This window comes from Plecotus auritus, assembly GCF_963455305.1.
Source record: "Plecotus auritus genome assembly, chromosome: 1".
In the NCBI taxonomy this organism is placed as follows: Eukaryota; Metazoa; Chordata; class Mammalia; order Chiroptera; family Vespertilionidae; genus Plecotus; species Plecotus auritus.
The window spans coordinates 122115011-122134712 of NC_137770.1; the positions used below are offsets into that span (position 1 = coordinate 122115011).

Below are 19702 nucleotides of genomic sequence, written 5' to 3' on the forward strand. Positions count from 1 at the left end.
CCTTATTTGGAGCTATCAGCATTTCTCAGCTTGTAGCTTCCTCTGCTGGGGCTGAGTGCCTTTGTAAAGGACCAAGATGCCCAGGGTCTGCTTTTCCTAGCCCCAGGCCCAAAGGAGATCAGGCAAATACTCAAAGCCTCCAGAGATCCTCCTCTGCCTGCAGTTTGTATTCAGGCTTGATTAGCCTTAGGCTATTGACCGTAGGGTGCAGCAAGAGGTCTTCCAATAGGAGGGGGCAACCACCTTCCCCCCAGGCAAAAATCACCTGGATAGCAAAGGTCTGAGGAGAAAGGTGTCCTTCACAGTGTGAGGGAATGACTCAGCATGGGAAACTGGGATGGCTGCCCTCCAAGCTCCAACCCCAGAGCCCTCCACTCTGGACACAGCTCCAGTCCATTCTTCCCTCCCTCTGCCAGAGCCCAAAGTGAGTGGTTGCACACAAATTTTGTACATTGGCCCTTTAAGAGAGTACTTGCATTTTCAGCTGTCTCTTGCTGGCTGATAACAACCCTGCTGCTGTTCACAGTCACATGTTCTGTGGGCACCTTTCTTAGTTCTGGTTCTCTGGATTGGGGAGTTCCACTTGGGGTTCAGACCCCAGAGTTCTCAGTGGGAACCTATCACCATTGAGCTATCCCTCTGGACCTTCAGCTGCTATCTGTGGCAGCCGGGCCAGCCCTTTTGCACCTCTGTACTTCCTAACAGTCTCTACATGGTTTCGACGTTCCATCCTTGGTTACCAGGATTCTCTCCAGCTAGTCTTCAGTTGATTTTTCAGGGTGGTTTTTCTGCATTTTAGTTGTATTTCCACTTTGGTCCTAGGAGAGTGTCAGTGTAGCTTCCACTTCCTCCGCTGCCATTTCTAAGACCCCAATTAGGCTATATTTACACAGCTGCTTAGCTGCAATATAAAACTATATTTTCAAACTTGCTGGTAGTCTTAAAATGGAACTGGTAGTAGGACAGAAGGGGATTAGGTGTACTTTAGTGTCTATCATGTTTTACATACAGTATTTAATTCTTATAGTACCTGCTTAAACAGACTATCTTCCCTTTGTAGATAAGGCTACTGAATCTCAATCATGCCTGAGGCAATAACTTTGTAACCCACAGGGCTTTGATTTGATAAAAATATTCACACTCTTTCTCACACCACAGCATGTAAATTTATTTTAAAAAAACATAAAAAAATCCTCACCCGAGGATATATTTTTAAATTGATTTTGAGAGAGGAAGAGAGAGAGAGAGAGGGAGAAAAAGGGAGAGAAATGATGTGAGAGAGAAATATTGATGGGTTGCCTCTTGTGTGTGCCTGGACCAGGATGCAACTGCACCTAGGTATGTGCCCTGAGAACTGAACCCACTTTTGTGCATAGGATGAAGCTCAAATCAATGGAGCCATGTGGCCAGGGCAGCATGTAAATTTCTGTAAATATTTCCCCCTTTTTTAAGTGATGAAAGCATGAACTTTCATTATCAATAATCATGTGACTGAGAAATCATACTTTGCCATTTTAAAAATGTTTTAAAATTTATTTTAGAGAGACAAGAAGGAAGAGGGAGAAACATTGAAGTGTGAGAGAAACATAGGATTGGTTGCCTCCTTCCTATATGCCCCAATCGTACTGTCCCCAACTGGGGATGGAACCTGAAACTTGGGTATGTGCCCTGACCAGGAATTGAACCAGCGACACTTCAGTGCATTGGATGATGCTCAACCAACTGAACCACACCAGCCAGGGCCTGCTTTGCAATTTTAATGGAATACCTATTATTAAAACATATGGTCAACACGGATATAGTAAAAATTATAGTAAAAATAAGGCACATATCAGAAATATAATCCACTTGTAATTTTTCTAATTATTTTGTTCCAATTAGGACTAGTACTTAGGAATTTCAACAGCCAAAGGGCAGAAATAATTATAATTAGGACAGTATTAAATGGAAAAGCCACTTATACTTACTTTTATTTTTGACTGCCATCTACAGCTGGGTTTATATACGCTGGACCTTTCTGAATTCCATATGAGATACAGGTTAAACAAATGTGAGTATACTTATGGATCAATGCACAAGGTATTTGCCAGTAGGGTAGTTCAGTGCTCAATCCAATTTTGAATAACCTGCTTTCCTTATGCATATTTTGAAGCTGAATTTTGCACACCAAATGCTTTTGACTCTAAGAAAAAAGGGAACCAGCAAAAGATCTTTTTCCTATTTTGTATCATGTAACATCAATCAAACAGGTATATAACTTACAGGTTGTTATAGTATCCAGTGAAATATTACAAGTAAACTCTGAAATTCACCTGTCATTTATAATGCTAACACTTACAAATGGCATACTCAAAGTTTTGTAGGAGACTAATCTGCAGCACAGTCCAATCATGGTATGCATTTGGAAAAAAACACCTTAAAAAAGACTTTACTCATTTAGTTCAAAAAGTAATTTATTTCTGGGACAAATCTTAGGGAGTTAGGAAAGATTGCTTTGATATGTTTTAACTCTTGAAAGAGACAATCTGATATCTGAACAGACTGATGGTCGTTGGTGCCAATTCAACGCCATCCCCAATTTGGAGCAGTAAAGAAAAAACTTTATTCAGTGCAAAACAGCTCGATGGTGATACAACATTGGTGGAAAACAGCACAGCTGTGAGGCAGCCCTGGAGCTAGGCCCCTCTACAGCTAGAGAGAGCTCTGTTCCTCACTGGTCTGCTTTGCTTTGCTCTGTTCTGTGCCAGCCTGCTCTGGCCTGCACTGGTATGCTCTGCTCTGCTCCAGTGTGACAGCTTCAGTTTTTTAACTCCATCTAGAAAAATGCAGTATTTGGTGGAAAGGGAAAGAGCTATCAGAGCCAGCTGGGAGTTTACTTATATAGACAGAAGTTCCTGCCCCTGGTCCCTGATTGGTTCATTCTCATGCAAATGAGGATTCCAAATCTTTGCAGTTTTATTGGTCCACAAGGCACTATCCTGATTGGTCAGAACTGAGCTGTTCTGATTGGCCAATGAAGAAGCTGGGGTGGGGGAATAGTTGTACAGCTCAGACTGGATGAGGAAAGCTTCAGTTCTACTAGTTGAAATAGGATTCCAGGAACTCCTCTAGAAGAGCTGGCTCAGATGGCAGAAACAGTGGAGGCTTCTCCCTGAAGTGCAGTTTGCATGAGACCCTTATGTAGAAATGGCTGCTAGGTTATTTTATTTTATTTTTTTTTTAAATTTGAGCCCCGTTAAGCCACCAGGAGCCCTCCTCAATACGTATCTCCTTTCTCAGGGTCCACACATACTTTGCATTAGCAGAAAGACAACAACCTTTCCAAGAGAGGATTTTATTCAAGTTATTAAAATATTGATCTCATCATCATTCTACACTATGTCACTTCTCTTGCTGTCCCTCCTCCCTACTTCACTATGGCTGACTGCCAGTTCCTAATTTCTTTTTCTGCTCCTGTCTTCCATTAGGTCTCCTTTTTATCCAAAACATACTGACTTGAAATGAAAACTTTGACTTTCTCTTTGACTTTTAGTTTCAGCTCTTGTTCACTCAGGTCTATCACTCAGGCCTGCTATGTAACCAGTACTTATTTAGACTGTGTTTTCCCTCCCTGATTAAAAGGAACTGAGTAACTGCCTCTGTGGTCGCTGCTTAGTGAGGTTATTTTGAGCCATGAGGGCTGAGGGCAGGATTAGGTTGGGGAGGTAGATGAAATCAGTTTCATGTCTGAAGCTAATCTTGTTTGTTTTTTTTTAATATATTTTTGTTGATTTCAGAGAGGAAGGAAGAGGGAGAGATAGAAACATCAATGGTGAGAGAATCATTGATTGGCTGCCTCTTGCACGCCCCTTACTGGGGATGGAGCCCACAACTCAGGCATGAGCCCTTGACCAGAATTGAACCTGGGACCCTTCAGTCCGCAGGCTGATGATCTATCCACTGAGCCAAACCAGCTAGGGCTAATATTGGTTTTTAAGTGTCATATGTATTGCAATCTAATTCTCATTAATAATAGAATTAATGGGTATACCCAACATATCATCTAGTTGTTATTAGGAACAACTCTGAAAAACACATCACTGACTTAGGAGGGACAGAATTTTTTACTCTTCGTTCCACATTTTTAAAATTACATTGTCTGCATTTTGAATTAAGTGAAAAGGTCAAAGGTCACCCTTTCTCCTTTGTATCTCAAAAACAAACCAATTTTTAGTTTGTAAATTTCAGGTACAATTGTAGTTATAAAATCACCATGATATAAATCAAACAATTCTGCCAGATTAAGGATAAAGAGAAGAGAAAAAACTATCAGAAAGCAGAAATACTTATCTGAAATAACAGATAACCTTGAGAAGTTATCAGCTGAGTTTTAAAACCACAGAACTTTGGATATAAGGAAGGAGTGTGCACATGGCTAACAGACAAGGTTAACGAAAGCTATTATCAATTCAGAGTAGCAAATGGACCACTCACTGAGCAAACTAAGTGGTCTACTGGAGTCATTTAATTTAACAAAGTTACTTGATTCCCCCTTTCATAAAGCATCCAGGAATCAGATGGGGAAAGATGGAATAACAAAATCTTTGCAAAGGGTATGCTGATAGCCAGGAAAGCTTTGCATGGTGAATGGAAGAGAGCACAGAAGTGAATAATTGATTCTCATAATATTTAGATCTTGATCTGCTTCCAGCCAGTGGACTATGCAATAAGTTTTTGGTTCTTCTATTGTTTCCTTCTTGCATTCCTCTAGATTTCACATATCCTTAATTTGTTTTACAGATCACTGATTTTCCTTTGGAATAAGCCAATGTGGCTAAGGGAGACCAAAGGTAATTAATAAATGTTACAATAGCTTGGTTTTAAGGTTTTGGTGAATAACTTCAAGACATTTTCATAGAACATTGTGTTCTCAAGGTACAGTTAAAATGAAACTTCCCATTAGGATAATGTAGAGGATGACATTCTTTTAGGAAAAAGTAAAAATCCTAAGCTTGCCTCTATCCGGCATCTTCTCTCAGGCACTGAGATTGCAGCCATCCAACAAATGGGGACAGGCAGAATGAGACTTCAAAAGTCACAAATATACAATATCTAATTTTTAGCAAGTCTGGCAATGATATCTTTCCATTCTCCCCTCTTCTTTGTGATGTACGTAGGAGTGAGTAGCTGCAATAGTGATTCTGGCTGTTGTCTAAAAAAGTTCTGACACAAGGCCTCAGTGTTACATATCACGTACATTCCACAGTCATAGCTGTTTTGTTGAGCAGGGGCTTTCTCTTCCACAAAGACTAGTTTGTCTCCTTTTCCGCCTAAGAAAGCCTCCAACTTCTCTGCTACCTGCTTTGCATGAACTGAGTTGCTTCTGCTATGGGAGTCATAATGAAAAAAGCTATTTTTATCTTGGAGATAAACCAGCAAACTCCAATGGGTTCCCCCAGCTGCCTGGTTGGAATTATCATTGATGGCTAAAAATACAACTCTCTTGTTGGGGAGGTCCAGGGGTTCAAGGAACATGGCAATCTCCGCTGGATTGCTAGTGCACTTGATGAACTGGGTGACTTCAGGACTGATGAAGCAGACTTGGTCAGAGCAGTCATGAAACTGACTGTTGGCAAAGTACTCAAAGGCAAATCCAATAATATGGTCATTGAGCCAGCTTGGAGGATCCAATAGTGAGACATCTGATTGCCGCAGTAGACTGTCCATGTAACTCAAGACTACAGGGTCCATCTTGTACTGACCAGGGTTGCTCAAAAATTCTGAAAGGTGAAGGAGAGGCAGAAGACAATATTTAATGTTGAATATGACACCTGGCTGTCAAATGGGGATCATAAATCATAGCTACTCTCACAGAGTTTTGGGAAAAATTAAATACAATTATAAACTAACAGCAATGCCTACCTAAGAGTAAACATTCAGGAAACTGCAGGATAAATGCTTTATGTTTATAATTAGGTGGAATGAAAACTTGGGAAATTTTCTATGCTGAAACAGTAAGCATGGATTTTTAATTTCCTTTATAAATATAGAGATTGGTTAAAGTTACAACTAGTGTTTTCCTAAACTCCATGGCATTAACCATATATTTGGCCCTTTAATTAATATGCATGATAACAATGGCAAATTATTAAATGTTACTAATTACCAAGGGAAATAGTTTCTATTTCCACATTAACTTTCAAGAGATAAAATATTGCTTCCTCATTCCATAATGGAAAGTGACAGTGATTATAGTTGTAATTAAAAGAAACTGAATGTGAAGAACAGAAAATCATGAGTGTAATAGAAATGAAATTCATTTCTGATTCTATCCAGCCAAGGGAGAGAGAGGGAGAGAGGGAGAGAGAGAAAATATCAATTGATTGCTTTCCGTATGTGCCCCACCTGGGGAATGAAACCTGCAAGCTTTTTTTTTTTTTTTTTTTTTTTTGTGCACAGAACGACGCTCCTATTGAGCCACTCAGTCTGGGCCATTGCTTGATTCTTGTATGAACCCTGACCGGGTATCAAACCGGCATCCTTGGCGTATGGACAACAACCTAACCCTACCCGGCCAGGGCTGGCTACACTATTAAAACAATTAAATTTTGTGTCACAATTATTTTCATGTAATCAAAATCCTGCAAAACCTATATAAAAACAAACATACAGTAAATACAGTAAATGAGGTAACTAAGAAAGACCAAAGAGGCTTTTATGTGCATGAAGTATGTCATAATATAAACTACTTCAGAAACAATACTGGGCTGTTTAAGTATGTCTGTCTGTCTATCTATCTATCTATCAAATGAGATGGCATGAACTAAGATTTTCTTAAGAAGAAAGAATAACTTGAGCAGAAACATAAATTGGAACTAGGAACAAAATTAATGAGGCACAGAGCCCATTTGTTATGAGTGAGCCACAAATTTGGCTCTAAGCTATTTGGCAGCTAACCTAAGAGCATTAAGTTAAATATTCACAATCTCCATAAGGTAAACACAAAGCATTTGCTCAGGAGAAGTAAAAGTTTTCTTTGCATTAAGGTCAGACAGTTTTCTCTCAAGAAATTTTAATGCCCCCCAATATCTTTATAATAGATGAAATTGTTTCAAAGGATTGTTTCTTCTAATGATCCATAATATTCAGCCTGATGGCAAAATGAGCTAACAGCAATTTACATGGACACTTGGTGCTCAGCTTGCTGCTGATCTGACTTAATAGTATATGAATATGAAAAGAGAATGACAGCATGTGTACCATGCAAGGCTCCCTTAATCACTCCCCTATGCTGTCAATGAACACTACATAGTGGTGAGTGCCAGACTGTACTGCCTAGCAAATACCTGGAGACCTGCTCTCTGTGCTGCCAGCTGAAATCAGACTCATATTTTAACAGCCAATCCTACTAGGGATAGAAGCCTACAAGGAGTAGAGTGCCTGGATATATAGGCATCTCACTTTGAAGGGAGTATCACAGGCAGAGCCAAGATTTTCTTCAGAAAATAGTTTTTGATTTATCTGTCTGATTTTGAAAACATCCAACACACAGACAATGGGTCAATCAAGGACTTAATTCTATTCCATACTGTAGACTGCAATAGCTTAACATCAACAATTGTAAAGCAAATGGGCTCAGTTGGAATGGCTTGGTAGTTGAGCTTCGACCTATGAACCAGAGGTTGGGGTTTGATTCCCCATCAGGGCACATGCCTGGGTTGCAGGCTTGATCCCCAGTAGGGGGCGTGCAGGAGGAAGCCGATTGATGATTTTCTCTCATCACTGATGTTTCTATCTCTCCCTCTCCCTTCTCTGAAATAAATAAGAACATATTTTAAAAAAATAAAGCAAATGGAACCAAAGTAGCCTTTGGAAAATAACCTTTGGTCAAGAAAAGGAACTCTAAACTTCACATGCGAAGATTTGAATTTTAGACTCAGTTATGTTACTCCTACAATTCTGTGTGATCATAAACTACTTAATTTCTTGAAACCTGTTTCCTCTTCTGAAAAGTGAGAATACAAATATACAGATTATTTGTCAATGTAAAACGAAGAAACAGAGGTAACTAAAATTAAAAATATATATAATATATACTATATCCAGATACCTATTGTGTCATCAGGAAATTTATGTCTTATATTTAATAAGAGAAGAAACCCATAAGGCACAAAAACAAATGTATGGGAATTCAGTACAGAATACAATCATTCCTGGCAAAGAGGGTGAAAGGGAAGGAGAGCTCAGATCAGGAAAGACTTCAAGGAGAAAGTGGCATAAAAGCTCTTGAAAGACTGGTAGATGCAAGGAGAAGGGCATTAAGAAGGCAGAGAGGCAAGGAAAGTGCCTTTAATTGTGTACTCTAGTCTGGCTGGAATGAAATGAGAGTAGGTATGAAGGGGAGGGTTAAAGGAAGATTACTAGAAGTTAAGTGGTGACAGACTGAATTCCAGGTGAAAGAGTTTGGGATTTATACTGGAGGAAAAGGTGAGCCATTAATGACTAGCTAAGCCAATGCTTTAGGAAGATTAACAATTCAGCCATAGCATATAGATTTAATTTTTGGAAGAGAAATTGAAGGTAGAGATCAATTAGACTGTTATTAAAAGTAAAGGTAGGAGGACACTACCTAAACCAGGGAAAATGGTAGTTGGAATGGAGAAGCAAAGAAGAAAATATATTATAGACAGAGAATCAATAAGTGATCAGAGGAAGGTGGATTATATAGGAAAGAAAGAATTAAGAAATGATCTGAGGATTTTAGTTGGGGTGCCTGGGATTTTAGTTGTAGTTCATTACTAATGTTGTAGGGAAAAGGAGATGGAAGGGAACCTAGCAAAAGAACCAAGAACCATCTAGGGATATTCCTTTCTATAAAATGAGTACTATGCTTGGCATATCTGAGATACAATAAATGTTTGCCAGAGGAATGAAATGTTTGAAAAAGAGAGTCAGAAAAAACAGATTAGGGGGAAAAAAGAGAAATAAGGTCTCTTACGATTTTTGTATTGTTTGTAACACCCCATTTTTATTTATTATTTTTTTGTTTTGTTTGTTTTAAAAGACCTTTGTACTTGGTTTTGGTGAATGGTGAGGGATATTGGGGAGAAAACTGGGGAGACAACCTCCTCAGAGTCCTATTTGTAAAATTCTACAAAATATATTATAGTTCTATGTTTTGGGACAGGGAGGCTTTGGGTCCAGGCTCTGACTTTGCCACTTGCTATCTATGTGACCCTGGGCAAGTTATTCATCCTCTTTCTGAGTCTCATTCTCCTCATCTGTAAAATGAGGTAATAATAAAACCTGCCTCCCAGGATTATTACATGAATTAAAAACAAATGAAAACACTCTGCACAATATCTAGTATATAGCAGGCTCTCAAAAAGTTAACTTCCTTCCCTGTTCCTTATATTTGAGGTGAAAATAATATACCTTAAAGATTTTTTGAACATAAAGCATTTGTTTGTTTACATAAAGCCACAAAGTCATCAAGGATAGATCTGGCCAGGGCACAACTGCATTGTTCTTGTGCTTTACCTTAGAAAAGGAAGTGTGAAGGCTAAACTCCAGAGAAAATGGTTCTCTCAATCTCAGAGTAGAGCAATGATGTTAATGTGTTGTCAGTATACACAAACACTGTGCTTACAAGGTTTAGTTTATATCTTCCAACTTCTGTAGTGAAATGAAACTAATATTGAATTCAATAGTATAGAACACTTCCTAAACAAGTTAATTTTCACCAAAGGAAAAGACTATTTTTTTTTCATATAAATCTTAAAATCCTTAAAATGCATACTACTACTTAAAAATAAAAATAACTTAAAGGGAAAAATTACAATTCAATAATCATTGTGATTTCCTGCTGATATTAAAGGAAGAAGCTGCTCGTCTAGTAGAGAAAAACACCAAGTTGGGAGTCAGAAGATTTGGAATTTGGTTCATATCTTCAATTAACCAGTTGTTTGACTCCGGAGAAGTCATTAAACTTCTGGGTCTCAGCTTCATCACCTGTATACTGCATTCTGGACCAGATAAATAGTGATTGTAGCTGGGGTTACACATTAGAATCATCTTTGGGAATTTAAAAATAATAAAAAAAACAACCCTGATTTTAAAGAGGGAGGAAGGGAGAGAGAGAGAGGGAGGGAGAGAAAGAGGGAAGGGAAGAGGGGGGAGGGAGAAGGAGAGAGAAAGAGGGGAGAGAGAGAGGAATTGAACCTGAGACCTTTGGATGCACAGGACAATGCTTCAACCAACTGAGCCACACTGGCCAGGACTGAGAATTTAAAGAGCAGATATGATCTATTTCTGGGGGTAGGGTCTGGGTATCTACATATTTAAGATGTTTCCAAGTGATACTATGATTTTTACAATTCTAAGCTCTCATCTTTGCCAATTTTAAAATTTGTCGTCCTCTTTAAAAAATCCTAAAAAAATTTCTAGTTTTCTTGTCCAAGGGTCAATAAATAAGTCCACAGACTAAATTTGGCCCACTGCCTGTTTTTGTAAATTAAGTTTTACTCCAACAAAGTTATATTCATTTGTTTACATATTGTCTATTGCTGTTTCAGAGCTATAAGAACTGTGTACCCTGCAAAATCTAAAATATTTATTGCTTGGCTTCTTAGAGAAAAACTGTGCTAATCCTGTTATTGACCACTCCTATGTAACCTATTGTAAATGTCTAGGTTGAATTAATTTTAAGATCTTTTAAAGGTCTAATAAACCATTGGGACTATTTATTAAAATATCTTAAAGGCATTTTTTTCAGGTAGAATAACTAACCTTTAACTAAAGGTGTTACTATTGGCTGTTTCAATCTGGATTTTTGAGGAGGAAATGTCTAAAAATACTTATTACAGTGGACATAAATAAGAATTGCCTAATTTATAGATACATAACTATTTCAGAAGATCAAAAATATACCTGAGGATCTTAATTAACAAGTATTTCATAAGATGTCGATGTAAGAAACATCCAAACCTGTAGAGAATTTTTATGAGTTTATTTGAGCCAAATTGACGAAAATTGCCCGAATGCAAAATCACAACGGACTGAGAAAACTCTCTGGAGAATGGCAGTTTTGCACCTTATTTTTTTTGCTCATGAGAATCAAAGAAGATGTAAGAGGGTTACATGAAATACATTGGTGATAGATTAGGGAGGCTGGATAAAGCAAAGGGAAGAGGGTCTCTGGAATTGGATAAAAAGTAAAATGAATAGACACATACTTCTTTTACATTGGTGGGTATAGGATAGTTAACAGTTAACAATGAACATGGTAACAGTAACAATGAGGGGTTTTCATAGTCTTTGTTCTGGTGCTGAAAAAAAAAATTACCCTGGGGTCTGAAAAAAAAAATTACCCTGACAGTCCAAAGGTATGTTATCATAGATGCAAAAAGACAATAGAGAGGCTTAGTTAAGGAAGTTTTAATTTCAGACCATCCTGTGTGGTTACTTTGGAGTTTGTGAGACCTGTCATGCAGGCCTCCCCTAAGCTTGTCAGGTTTAGTATGTGGCCCCATTTTTATCCATTACGTATGCAACAATTCTCATAGCTTCTGAGAAAATATGCCTGGGCAAATGAATAAAGTAATGATCCAGATAGAGCCCAACAGAGAAAACATACTATCCTAGAATTGTAACTTTTACTAATTTTTCTTTAATTATTTAGTAAGGGTTCCATAAAATAAAACCAAACAAAACATAACCCCGAAATAAAAACAGCCTCGTTTGGTTATATATTTATAAAACATTACGAAGTGCAAAGTGCAGCTGCTCTACTCATTTTAAGTGAAGATGATAAAAGTTTCTAAATGCAGTTCCCTTCCTTGCTCCCTTTGGTTTTTGTTTCAAATTTTATCAAACTGCAAATGCTCACTAATGTGATCTGCACTACTCTAACTGGATATGTGGCTATGACTAGCAGATATTAATAAACATACCAAAAAATAAACACTGGCTAATCTCAGGCTGCCTGCCAGCCTGATCACCCCCTAACCACTCCCCTGCCAGCCTGATTGATGCCTAACTGCTCCCCTGCCAGCCTGTTTGCCCCTAACTGCCCTCTCCTGCAGGCCTGGTCACCCCTAATTGCCCTCCCCTGCAGGCCTGGTCACCCCTAACTGCCCTCCCCTGCAGGCCTGGTCACCCCTAACTGCCCTCCCCTGCAGGCCTGGTCCCCCCCAACTGCTCTCCCCTGCAGGCCTGGGTCCCCCCGAACTGCACTTCCCTGCAGGCCCGGTTACCCCCAACTTCCCTCCTCTGCTGGCCTAGTCACCCCTAACTGCCCTCCCCTGCAGGCTTGATCGCTCCCAACTGCCCTCCCTTGCAGGCCTGGTCCCTCCCAACTGCCCTCCCCTGCTAGCCATCTTGTGGCAACCATCTGTGTCCACACGGGGGCAGCCATCTTGTGTGTTGGAGTGATGGTCAATCTGCATATTACTCTTATTAGATAGGATAGAGGCCTGGTGCACAGGTGGGGCCAGCTGGTTTGTCCTGAAGGGTGTCCCGGATCAGGGTGGGGGTTCCCTTGGGGCATGGGGCAGCCTGGGCGAGGGGCCTGTGGTGGTTTGCAGGCCGGCCACACCCCCCAGCGACCCAAGCGGAGGCCCTGGTATCTGGGATTTATTTATCTTCTATAATTGAAACTTTGTAGCCTTGAGCAGAGCCAAGCCTCCTGCTTGCTCCGTGGCCGTAGCCATTTTTGTTGGGATTTATTTATCTTCTTTAATTGAAACTTTGTAGCCTTGAGTGGAGACCTGGGCTGGCCAGGGTGTGCGGAAAGCTTGGCTTCCTCCATTGCTATGGAAACCCAAGCCTCCTGCTCTCTCCAGCTCCGTGGCTGCCACCATTTTTGTTGGGATTTATTTATCTTCTATAATTGAAACTTTGTAGCCTTGAGCGGAGGCCTGGGCTGGCCAGGGCAGGAGGAAAGCTTGGCCTCCTCCATTGCTGGGGAAACCCAAGTCTCCTGCTCGCTCCGTGGCTGCAGCCATCTTGGTTGGGTTAATTTGCATACTTGCCCCTGATTGGCTGATGGGCGTGGCTTGTGGTGTAGCAGAGTGATGGTTAATTTGCATATTACTCTTTTATTAGATAGGATAGGTCTCACTTTGGAACCACATCTGCACTGCCGCCTCCTGAAATGAGACTAAGTGGTGTGGCTAAACTGACTTGTTGTCAGGACTAGATGGTTAAGTCAGTAAAGTATGGAGAGGTCTATTGGCTTCACTTCTAGAAGCTTTATTATTTAAAAGGCAGGGTGAAGAGACCAAAGTTCTGCCATCTTGAAATTGCTTTGGAGGATACTGATATTAAACTGTTGGGAAACGAAGGACTCAGAGGAATCTTTGATCCTTCCTCTTACCAGCCCAAGAAATTCAGGCAGAAAGAAGCTGCTTCAGAAAGAAGATCTTAGAATGTCCTTCTTAGCCTAATTTAAATTATGATAAACAAAAGGGCTTCAGACAGGTGTAACACACCTTCATTCATGGAAGTCCCTCCTCCCACTTAATCTGGGACACTGTAAAGCTGGTCTCTCCCTCTATCATGTGGTTCTTACCTCTCATCAGACCTTTAGTTGCTATAATTCTTCTTATTTTTGGACCATACCTTTTTAGCCTTTTTGTCAAATTTGTCACCAGTAGGATACAATAAAAATGACTTCTCACCTGAGCTCACCAGGCCCAGTACTTCTTTTACAGCATGACAAAGCTAAGCCACCTGGTCATGGATGAGATTGGGCACCTGGGGGCAGTCCTTTGTTTTTGCTCCTCTAGGATACAATAAGGATGCCAACTTGTCAATAGCACAATCCTCTAGACCCGTGGTCAGCAAACTGCGGCTCGCGAGCCACATTGAGTGTGGCTCTTCCACAAAATACCACGGCCTGGGCGAGTCTATTTTGAAGAAGTGGCATTAGAAGTTTAAGTTTAAAAAATTTGGCTCTCAAAAGAAATTTCAATCGTTGTAGTGTTGATATTTGGCTCTGTTGACTAGTGAGCTTGCCGACCACTGCTCTAGAACAGTGGTTCTCAACCTTTCTAATGCTGTGACCCTTTAATACAGTTCCTCATGTTGTGGTGACCCTCAACCATAAAATTATTTTCGTTGCTACTTCATAACTGTAATTTTGCTACTGTTAATGAATCATAATGTAAATATCTGTGTTTTCCAATGGTCTTAGGCTCTACAGCAGTGGTTCTCAACCTGTGGATCGCGACCCACAGGTTGAGAATCGCTAGCAGGGTCGCCTAAGACCATCGGAAAACATCCCTGGACCAAAAAATTCTTACTATCTGCCCAAAGAAGAAGGGAGCAAAGGGGAACAGGCGCCTTCATGTGAGGGAGAGGGGTTTTGTAATGTCTTTCCTGACAGCAGGAAGAAGCTAAAAAAAATGAGACCTATATCCATTTACCCTTGTCTATATATATAAAAGGCTAAGAGACCATCGCATACGAAACAACCGAATAAACGACTTAACAGGCTGTGTGGGGTGATCAGGTTGGCAGGGGCAGGGGTCAGTGAGGGGTGACCAAATGACCAAGCAGCAGGCTGCATGGGGCGACCAGGCTGGCAGGGGGGTTAGTGAGGGGCGACCAAATGACTGAGCAGCAGGCTGCATGGGGCTACCAGGCCTTCAGGGGGTGGGGGCAGTTGGGGGTGACCACAACAGTGTGGGGGGAATAGTGAGGGGCGACCAGGTTGGTGGGAGGAGGGGGCAGTTGGGGGCGACTACGCATGCAGGGGGGGAAAGTTGGGGGTGACCAGGCCAGCAGGGGGAGGCAGTTAGGTGCGATCAGGCAGGCAGGCAGGTGAGCTAAAAAAAATGAGACCTATATTTATTTACCCTTGTCTATATATATAAAATTGCATAAGAAACAACTGAATAAACGACCGAACAGGCTGTGTGGGGAGACCAGGCCGGCAGGGGTGGGGGGGGTGGGAGTTGGTCCTGGATTGTGAGAGGGATGTCTGACTGCTGGTTTAGGCCCGATCCTGGGGGGTCCTGGATTGGAGAGGGTGCAGGCTGGGCTGAGGGGGACCCCCCGACCCAGTGCATAAATTTCGTGCACTGGGCCTCTAGTAAGATTATAAGAGCCCAGGATTCTTGAAGGGGTGTGTGAAATATTAGTGTAGGTAGACAACTAGTTATTATTAATAAAGAAAGCAAATGAAATTAGGAATTAAGCCTAATAAACTAGGGAGCTGAATTAAACATTAGGTCTGATTAACTAGGAAATTGCAGCAGTCACAGGCTCCCCAGGGGACCACTGCATCCTCTGCTGAAGGGACTTAACCCTTGAGCAATCCCCAAGCAATCAGGAAGAATCGGCTTTACAATCTCTCCAGGAACAACCAGCCTGGAAGTGGAATGGCGGGGGAGGGGAGGAATCTATAATAACAAAAGTGTAATATGCTAATTAGATGGGATGTCCTTCTGGATGACCTTTTGGATGAAGCTGGGGCTGTGAGGGAAGCCTGGGTCCTGGGTGCCTGCCGGCTGGAGGGAAGCCCAGGTCCTGGGTGCCAGAGGGAAGCTGGTGCCGGCAGCCAGGGGAAGGAAGGCCTACTCTTGCACGAATTTCGTGCATTGGGCCTCTAGTAAACAATAAAGGGGAAATTCCTCTGCTGGGCACATGCGAAGAATTCAAGATGGTGCAGGAGGAGGTAAGCGCATATGCAGTATAAACCAGATGACAAGGCAAAACTGAGGCAAGTGCAGTAGGAATCAAAATGGCAACATAAAGGGGCAACGTCTAGCCCAGCCATGGGCAAACTACGGCACGCAGGCCGGATCCGGCCCGTTCGGCTGTTCTATCCGGCCCGCGGAGCCGAAAGAGCAGAGGGTTCTCTTGCTCTCCCCTCCGCTCCTTCATCAGCAGCAGTGTTAACACGGCAACGTCGGGAAACACGGCCGCAGCTCCTTCTTCTGAGTGGGCAGATTTATATTCGCCCATTCAGTAGAAGGAACAACCTCTCAATCTTCCAGAGGCTCCTTGTAATGCCCGCGGACGCGTCCCCCGACATCACCCTGGGAATGCGTAGACACCTTATCGTGGTGATGTAGGGAGACACGCCCCCTGGAGAGCACAGTATCAGAGCATTAGCTAAAAAGGAGACCAACAACACTGTTCCCACTGAAGTTGATGTTTTAAAGACCAAAAACCTTTCAACCCAGTCTACATTGCCATCTACATCTACGTCCCGGGCATAATTTGGAAGTTGCACTAAAGAAAATGTTTAATTTACTGTTTACACATTTTGTTCTTTTCTATTTGTTTTAGTTTTAAATTATTTTATTATATTTAATTTTAATTTGAAAGGCTTTTGTACCTTTCCTTTGTTAGGCAATTTTATTTTGCCTTTGCCATCTTCAATATAAGGTATGTTATTGTGCTATGATTCCTCCATTTTTTGAAGTTTCAAATTATAATAATTAGTGTTTACATTCTTCTTGTTAAAATGTTTGAAATGAATAAAACTATTGAAATAAATAAATAAAAAAAAAAGACCGTACCCTTTTATGTAATGATGTTTACTTTGAATTTATATTAGTTCACACAAACACTCCATCCATGCTTTTGTTCCTGCCCTCCGGTCCAGTTTAAGAACCCATTGTGGCCCTCGAGTCAAAAAGTTTGCCCACCCCTGGTCTAGCCTGAAAAACCTGAGTAAAAAACCAAACTGGATAGGGGGAGGACCCAGAACAAACCCATGAAGGATTGTGAAAGAGATTGATTAGTTTGAAAGAAAGCTGGCCCCTTCCCAAACCCAAGGAGATATAATTAAAGCTTAATAAAGACTCGCCTCTGTAGTACATGTTCTTTGTAAATTTGCTCCTCTCTGTAGCAACCATGTGGGCCCAAGCTCAGGCCTGGGCATGGCAGCACAGCACTGGCCAGGAGTGCAGCTGGGAGCAGAGACTATGTTGAACTAACAGAGCCCAGGGTGATGGTATTATAGTTCTGGATCCTGACCCTCTTGGTGGGCACTTATGTTCACCAGGCTCAGGACTTCTTCTACAGCAAGATAAAGCTAAATCACCTGATCATGGGTGAGATTGGGCACCTGGGGGCAGTCCTTTGTTTCTGCTCCAATAAATCTTGCCACTACTCCTCATCCTCCTATGGGTCTCTGAAATGCTTTTCTCCTGACTCCCTGAAAGAACACTATTTCCACCAGCAACACCTCCTGAGGGCTGGTATACTAGTTGTGCTGGAACCTTAGAGTGGTTGGTTCCTTCTGTTGGATAGATTTCAGTTTAAATGCCACTTATTCAGAAATCTCCTGTGACCAGCCAAAACTAGAGGCCACCCCCCGGCTTCTTTTGTTAATCCTTAGTTGTGGACATTTTTTCTATTGATTTTTAAAGAAAGTGGGAAGGAGGGAGGGAGAGAGAGAAAGGGAGAGAAACATTGATGTGAGAGAGACACATCAATTGGTTGCCTCCCACACACATCCCAACTGGGGCTGGGGATCAAACCTGCAACCAGGTACATGTCCCTGACCGGGAATCAAACCCATGACCCTCCAGTGCACAGGCTGACACTCTAACCATTGAGCAAGTCACACTGGCCAGGGCATCACTCACTCTCTTATTCCTTTAATTTCAGTTCCTTGCATAGCACTCAAGGCTATCTGATGGTTTTTAAAATTTGCTTCTTCGTTAACTTTGTTCTTTTTCTCTCCAAAACAAGAAGGTAAGCTCCCTGAGAGTAAGAAAACCAAGGAACCTTGTCTGCCTAAACTTGTTTACAATTCTAGGCCTTGGACCTAAAACAGAGCTGGTCAGGCAGATAATAAATAACTGTAGAATGAACTAATGAGTAATGAAGTATGGATCTCAACATGATATAAATCAAGTTTAGCGAAGAAATGTTTATATTTACAGAGTTTGAGAAATATAAGGGCCTTTAATTATCTCTTCTAGTCTAACTTTCTACTTCATGCAAGAATCTTTCAGTTCTGCTCTCACAGAAAAAAATGCTGAAGCTTGACTCTCTCAACTAGCTGCGTGGTACCAAGACAGAAACACAAACCCATGCATTTTTAGAAATTTTAAATAGAATGATGGAGACATTACAAATCAGTGGGAGAAACTATGGATTATTCCATGTTCTCAATGAATATTATGTTCTATAGAAGCACTTTCCAATAGGACTTTCTGCAATAAAGGAAGTGTTTTGTTTTTTAAAATTATTTATTGGTTTTTGAGAGAGAGAGAGAGAGAGAGAGAGACTTGATTTGCTGTTCCACTTATTGATGCATTCATTAATTGATTCTTGTACTTAGTCTGACCAGGGATTGAACCCACAGCCTTGGTGTTTTGGACAATACTCTAACTAACAAACTGAGCTACATGGCCAGGGCCAAGATGGAAGTGTTTTTATCTACAATGTCTAATATAGTAGCCAACAGCCACATGAGGCTAATAAGCACCTGAAATGTGGCTAGCGTGACTGAGGAACTAAATATTTAATTTTATTTCAATTAATTTAAACTTAAATAGCCATATGTGGCTAGTGCAGCCGTGGGCAAACTACGGCCCGATCGGCTGTTCTATCCGGCCCGCGGAGCCGAAAGAGCGGAGGGTTCTCTTGCTCTCCCCTCCGCTCCTTTACTTTGAATTTATATTAGTTCACACAAACACTCCATCCATGCTTTTGTTCCGGCCCTCCGGTCCAGTTTAAGAACCCATTGTGGCCCTCGAGTCAAAAAGTTTGCCCACCCCTGGGCTAGTGTCTACTATTTTGACCAGCACAGTTCCATAGGATTTCATAGGTATTACTTGAAAGAAAAAAATAGGATTACATGGTTAAATATATTAGAAAATGCCATACCTTAAAACTCTTTATTGGAGATTCTTAATATACATAAGCATATTAAAGGCTAGAAGAAGTTCTGCAATAAAGAAATTTACCTTTCCTTGGTCTGATTTATTTCCCAAACTCATTTGACTCATTGAAACACTTTTTTTTTTTTTTGGTAGAGTATCTATTAGCACCTAATTGCCTATACAGTGGTCGGCAAACTGCGGCTTGCGAGCCACATGCGGCTCTTTGGCCCCTTGAGTGTGGCTCTTCCACAACATACCACGGCCTGGGCGAGTCTATTTTGAAGAAGTGGCGTTAGAAGAATTTTAAAAAAATTGGCTCTCAAAAGAAATTCAATCGTTGTGCTGTTGATATTTGGCTTGTTGACTAATGAGTTTGCCGACCACTGGCCTATGAAGTAAAGTTTAAGATATGCTTGCTGAGTTAGTTATTTGATGGCATTGTGATAACTTGTTAATAGTTTGATTTAAAAAAAGCTAGCGGAGAACCAAGATGGCAGCATAGGTAAACGCCTGTACTTGCTGCCTCCCACAACCACGTCAAAATTACAACTAAAATATACAACAACTATCATCCAGAACTGCGGGAAAGCTGGCTGAGTGGAAGGACTGCAACTAGATAGGTAAAGAAGAAAGTGTACTGAGACTGGTAGGAGGTGCAGAGGCGCGGAATAGGCTGGTCCAGCACCTGGGTGTACTGCATTTTTAATCGGGAGGGAGATTGCCTCTGCAGAGTCCCCCTGGAGGAGTGAGGAGTCCCAGCCCCACACCAGACCCCCAGCCCAGGGTCCCAAAGCTGGGGAAAGAAGTCCCTACGGGCAATAAGAACTACGGACTGTAAAAACCAGTGTGGATTGGGGCGAGTGACACTGTTGCTC

At 41.4% G+C, this 19702-nt stretch overlaps 1 protein-coding gene across 2 annotated transcripts in view; it reads right to left on the minus strand.

Moving 5' to 3' along the window:
* Positions 1 to 1368: 1368 nt before the first annotated feature.
* The window catches only part of SENP8 (SUMO peptidase family member, NEDD8 specific), a 33264-nt gene continuing 14930 nt past the window's right edge, over positions 1369 to 19702 (minus strand). For both annotated transcript variants that reach the window (XM_080656841.1, XM_080656842.1), the window contains exon 2: positions 1369 to 5759. In XM_080656841.1, the coding sequence (XP_080512967.1) occupies positions 5092 to 5730 (639 nt within the window). In that variant the 5' untranslated portion in view covers positions 5731 to 5759 and the 3' untranslated portion in view covers positions 1369 to 5091. The remainder of the gene's footprint in view (positions 5760 to 19702) is intronic.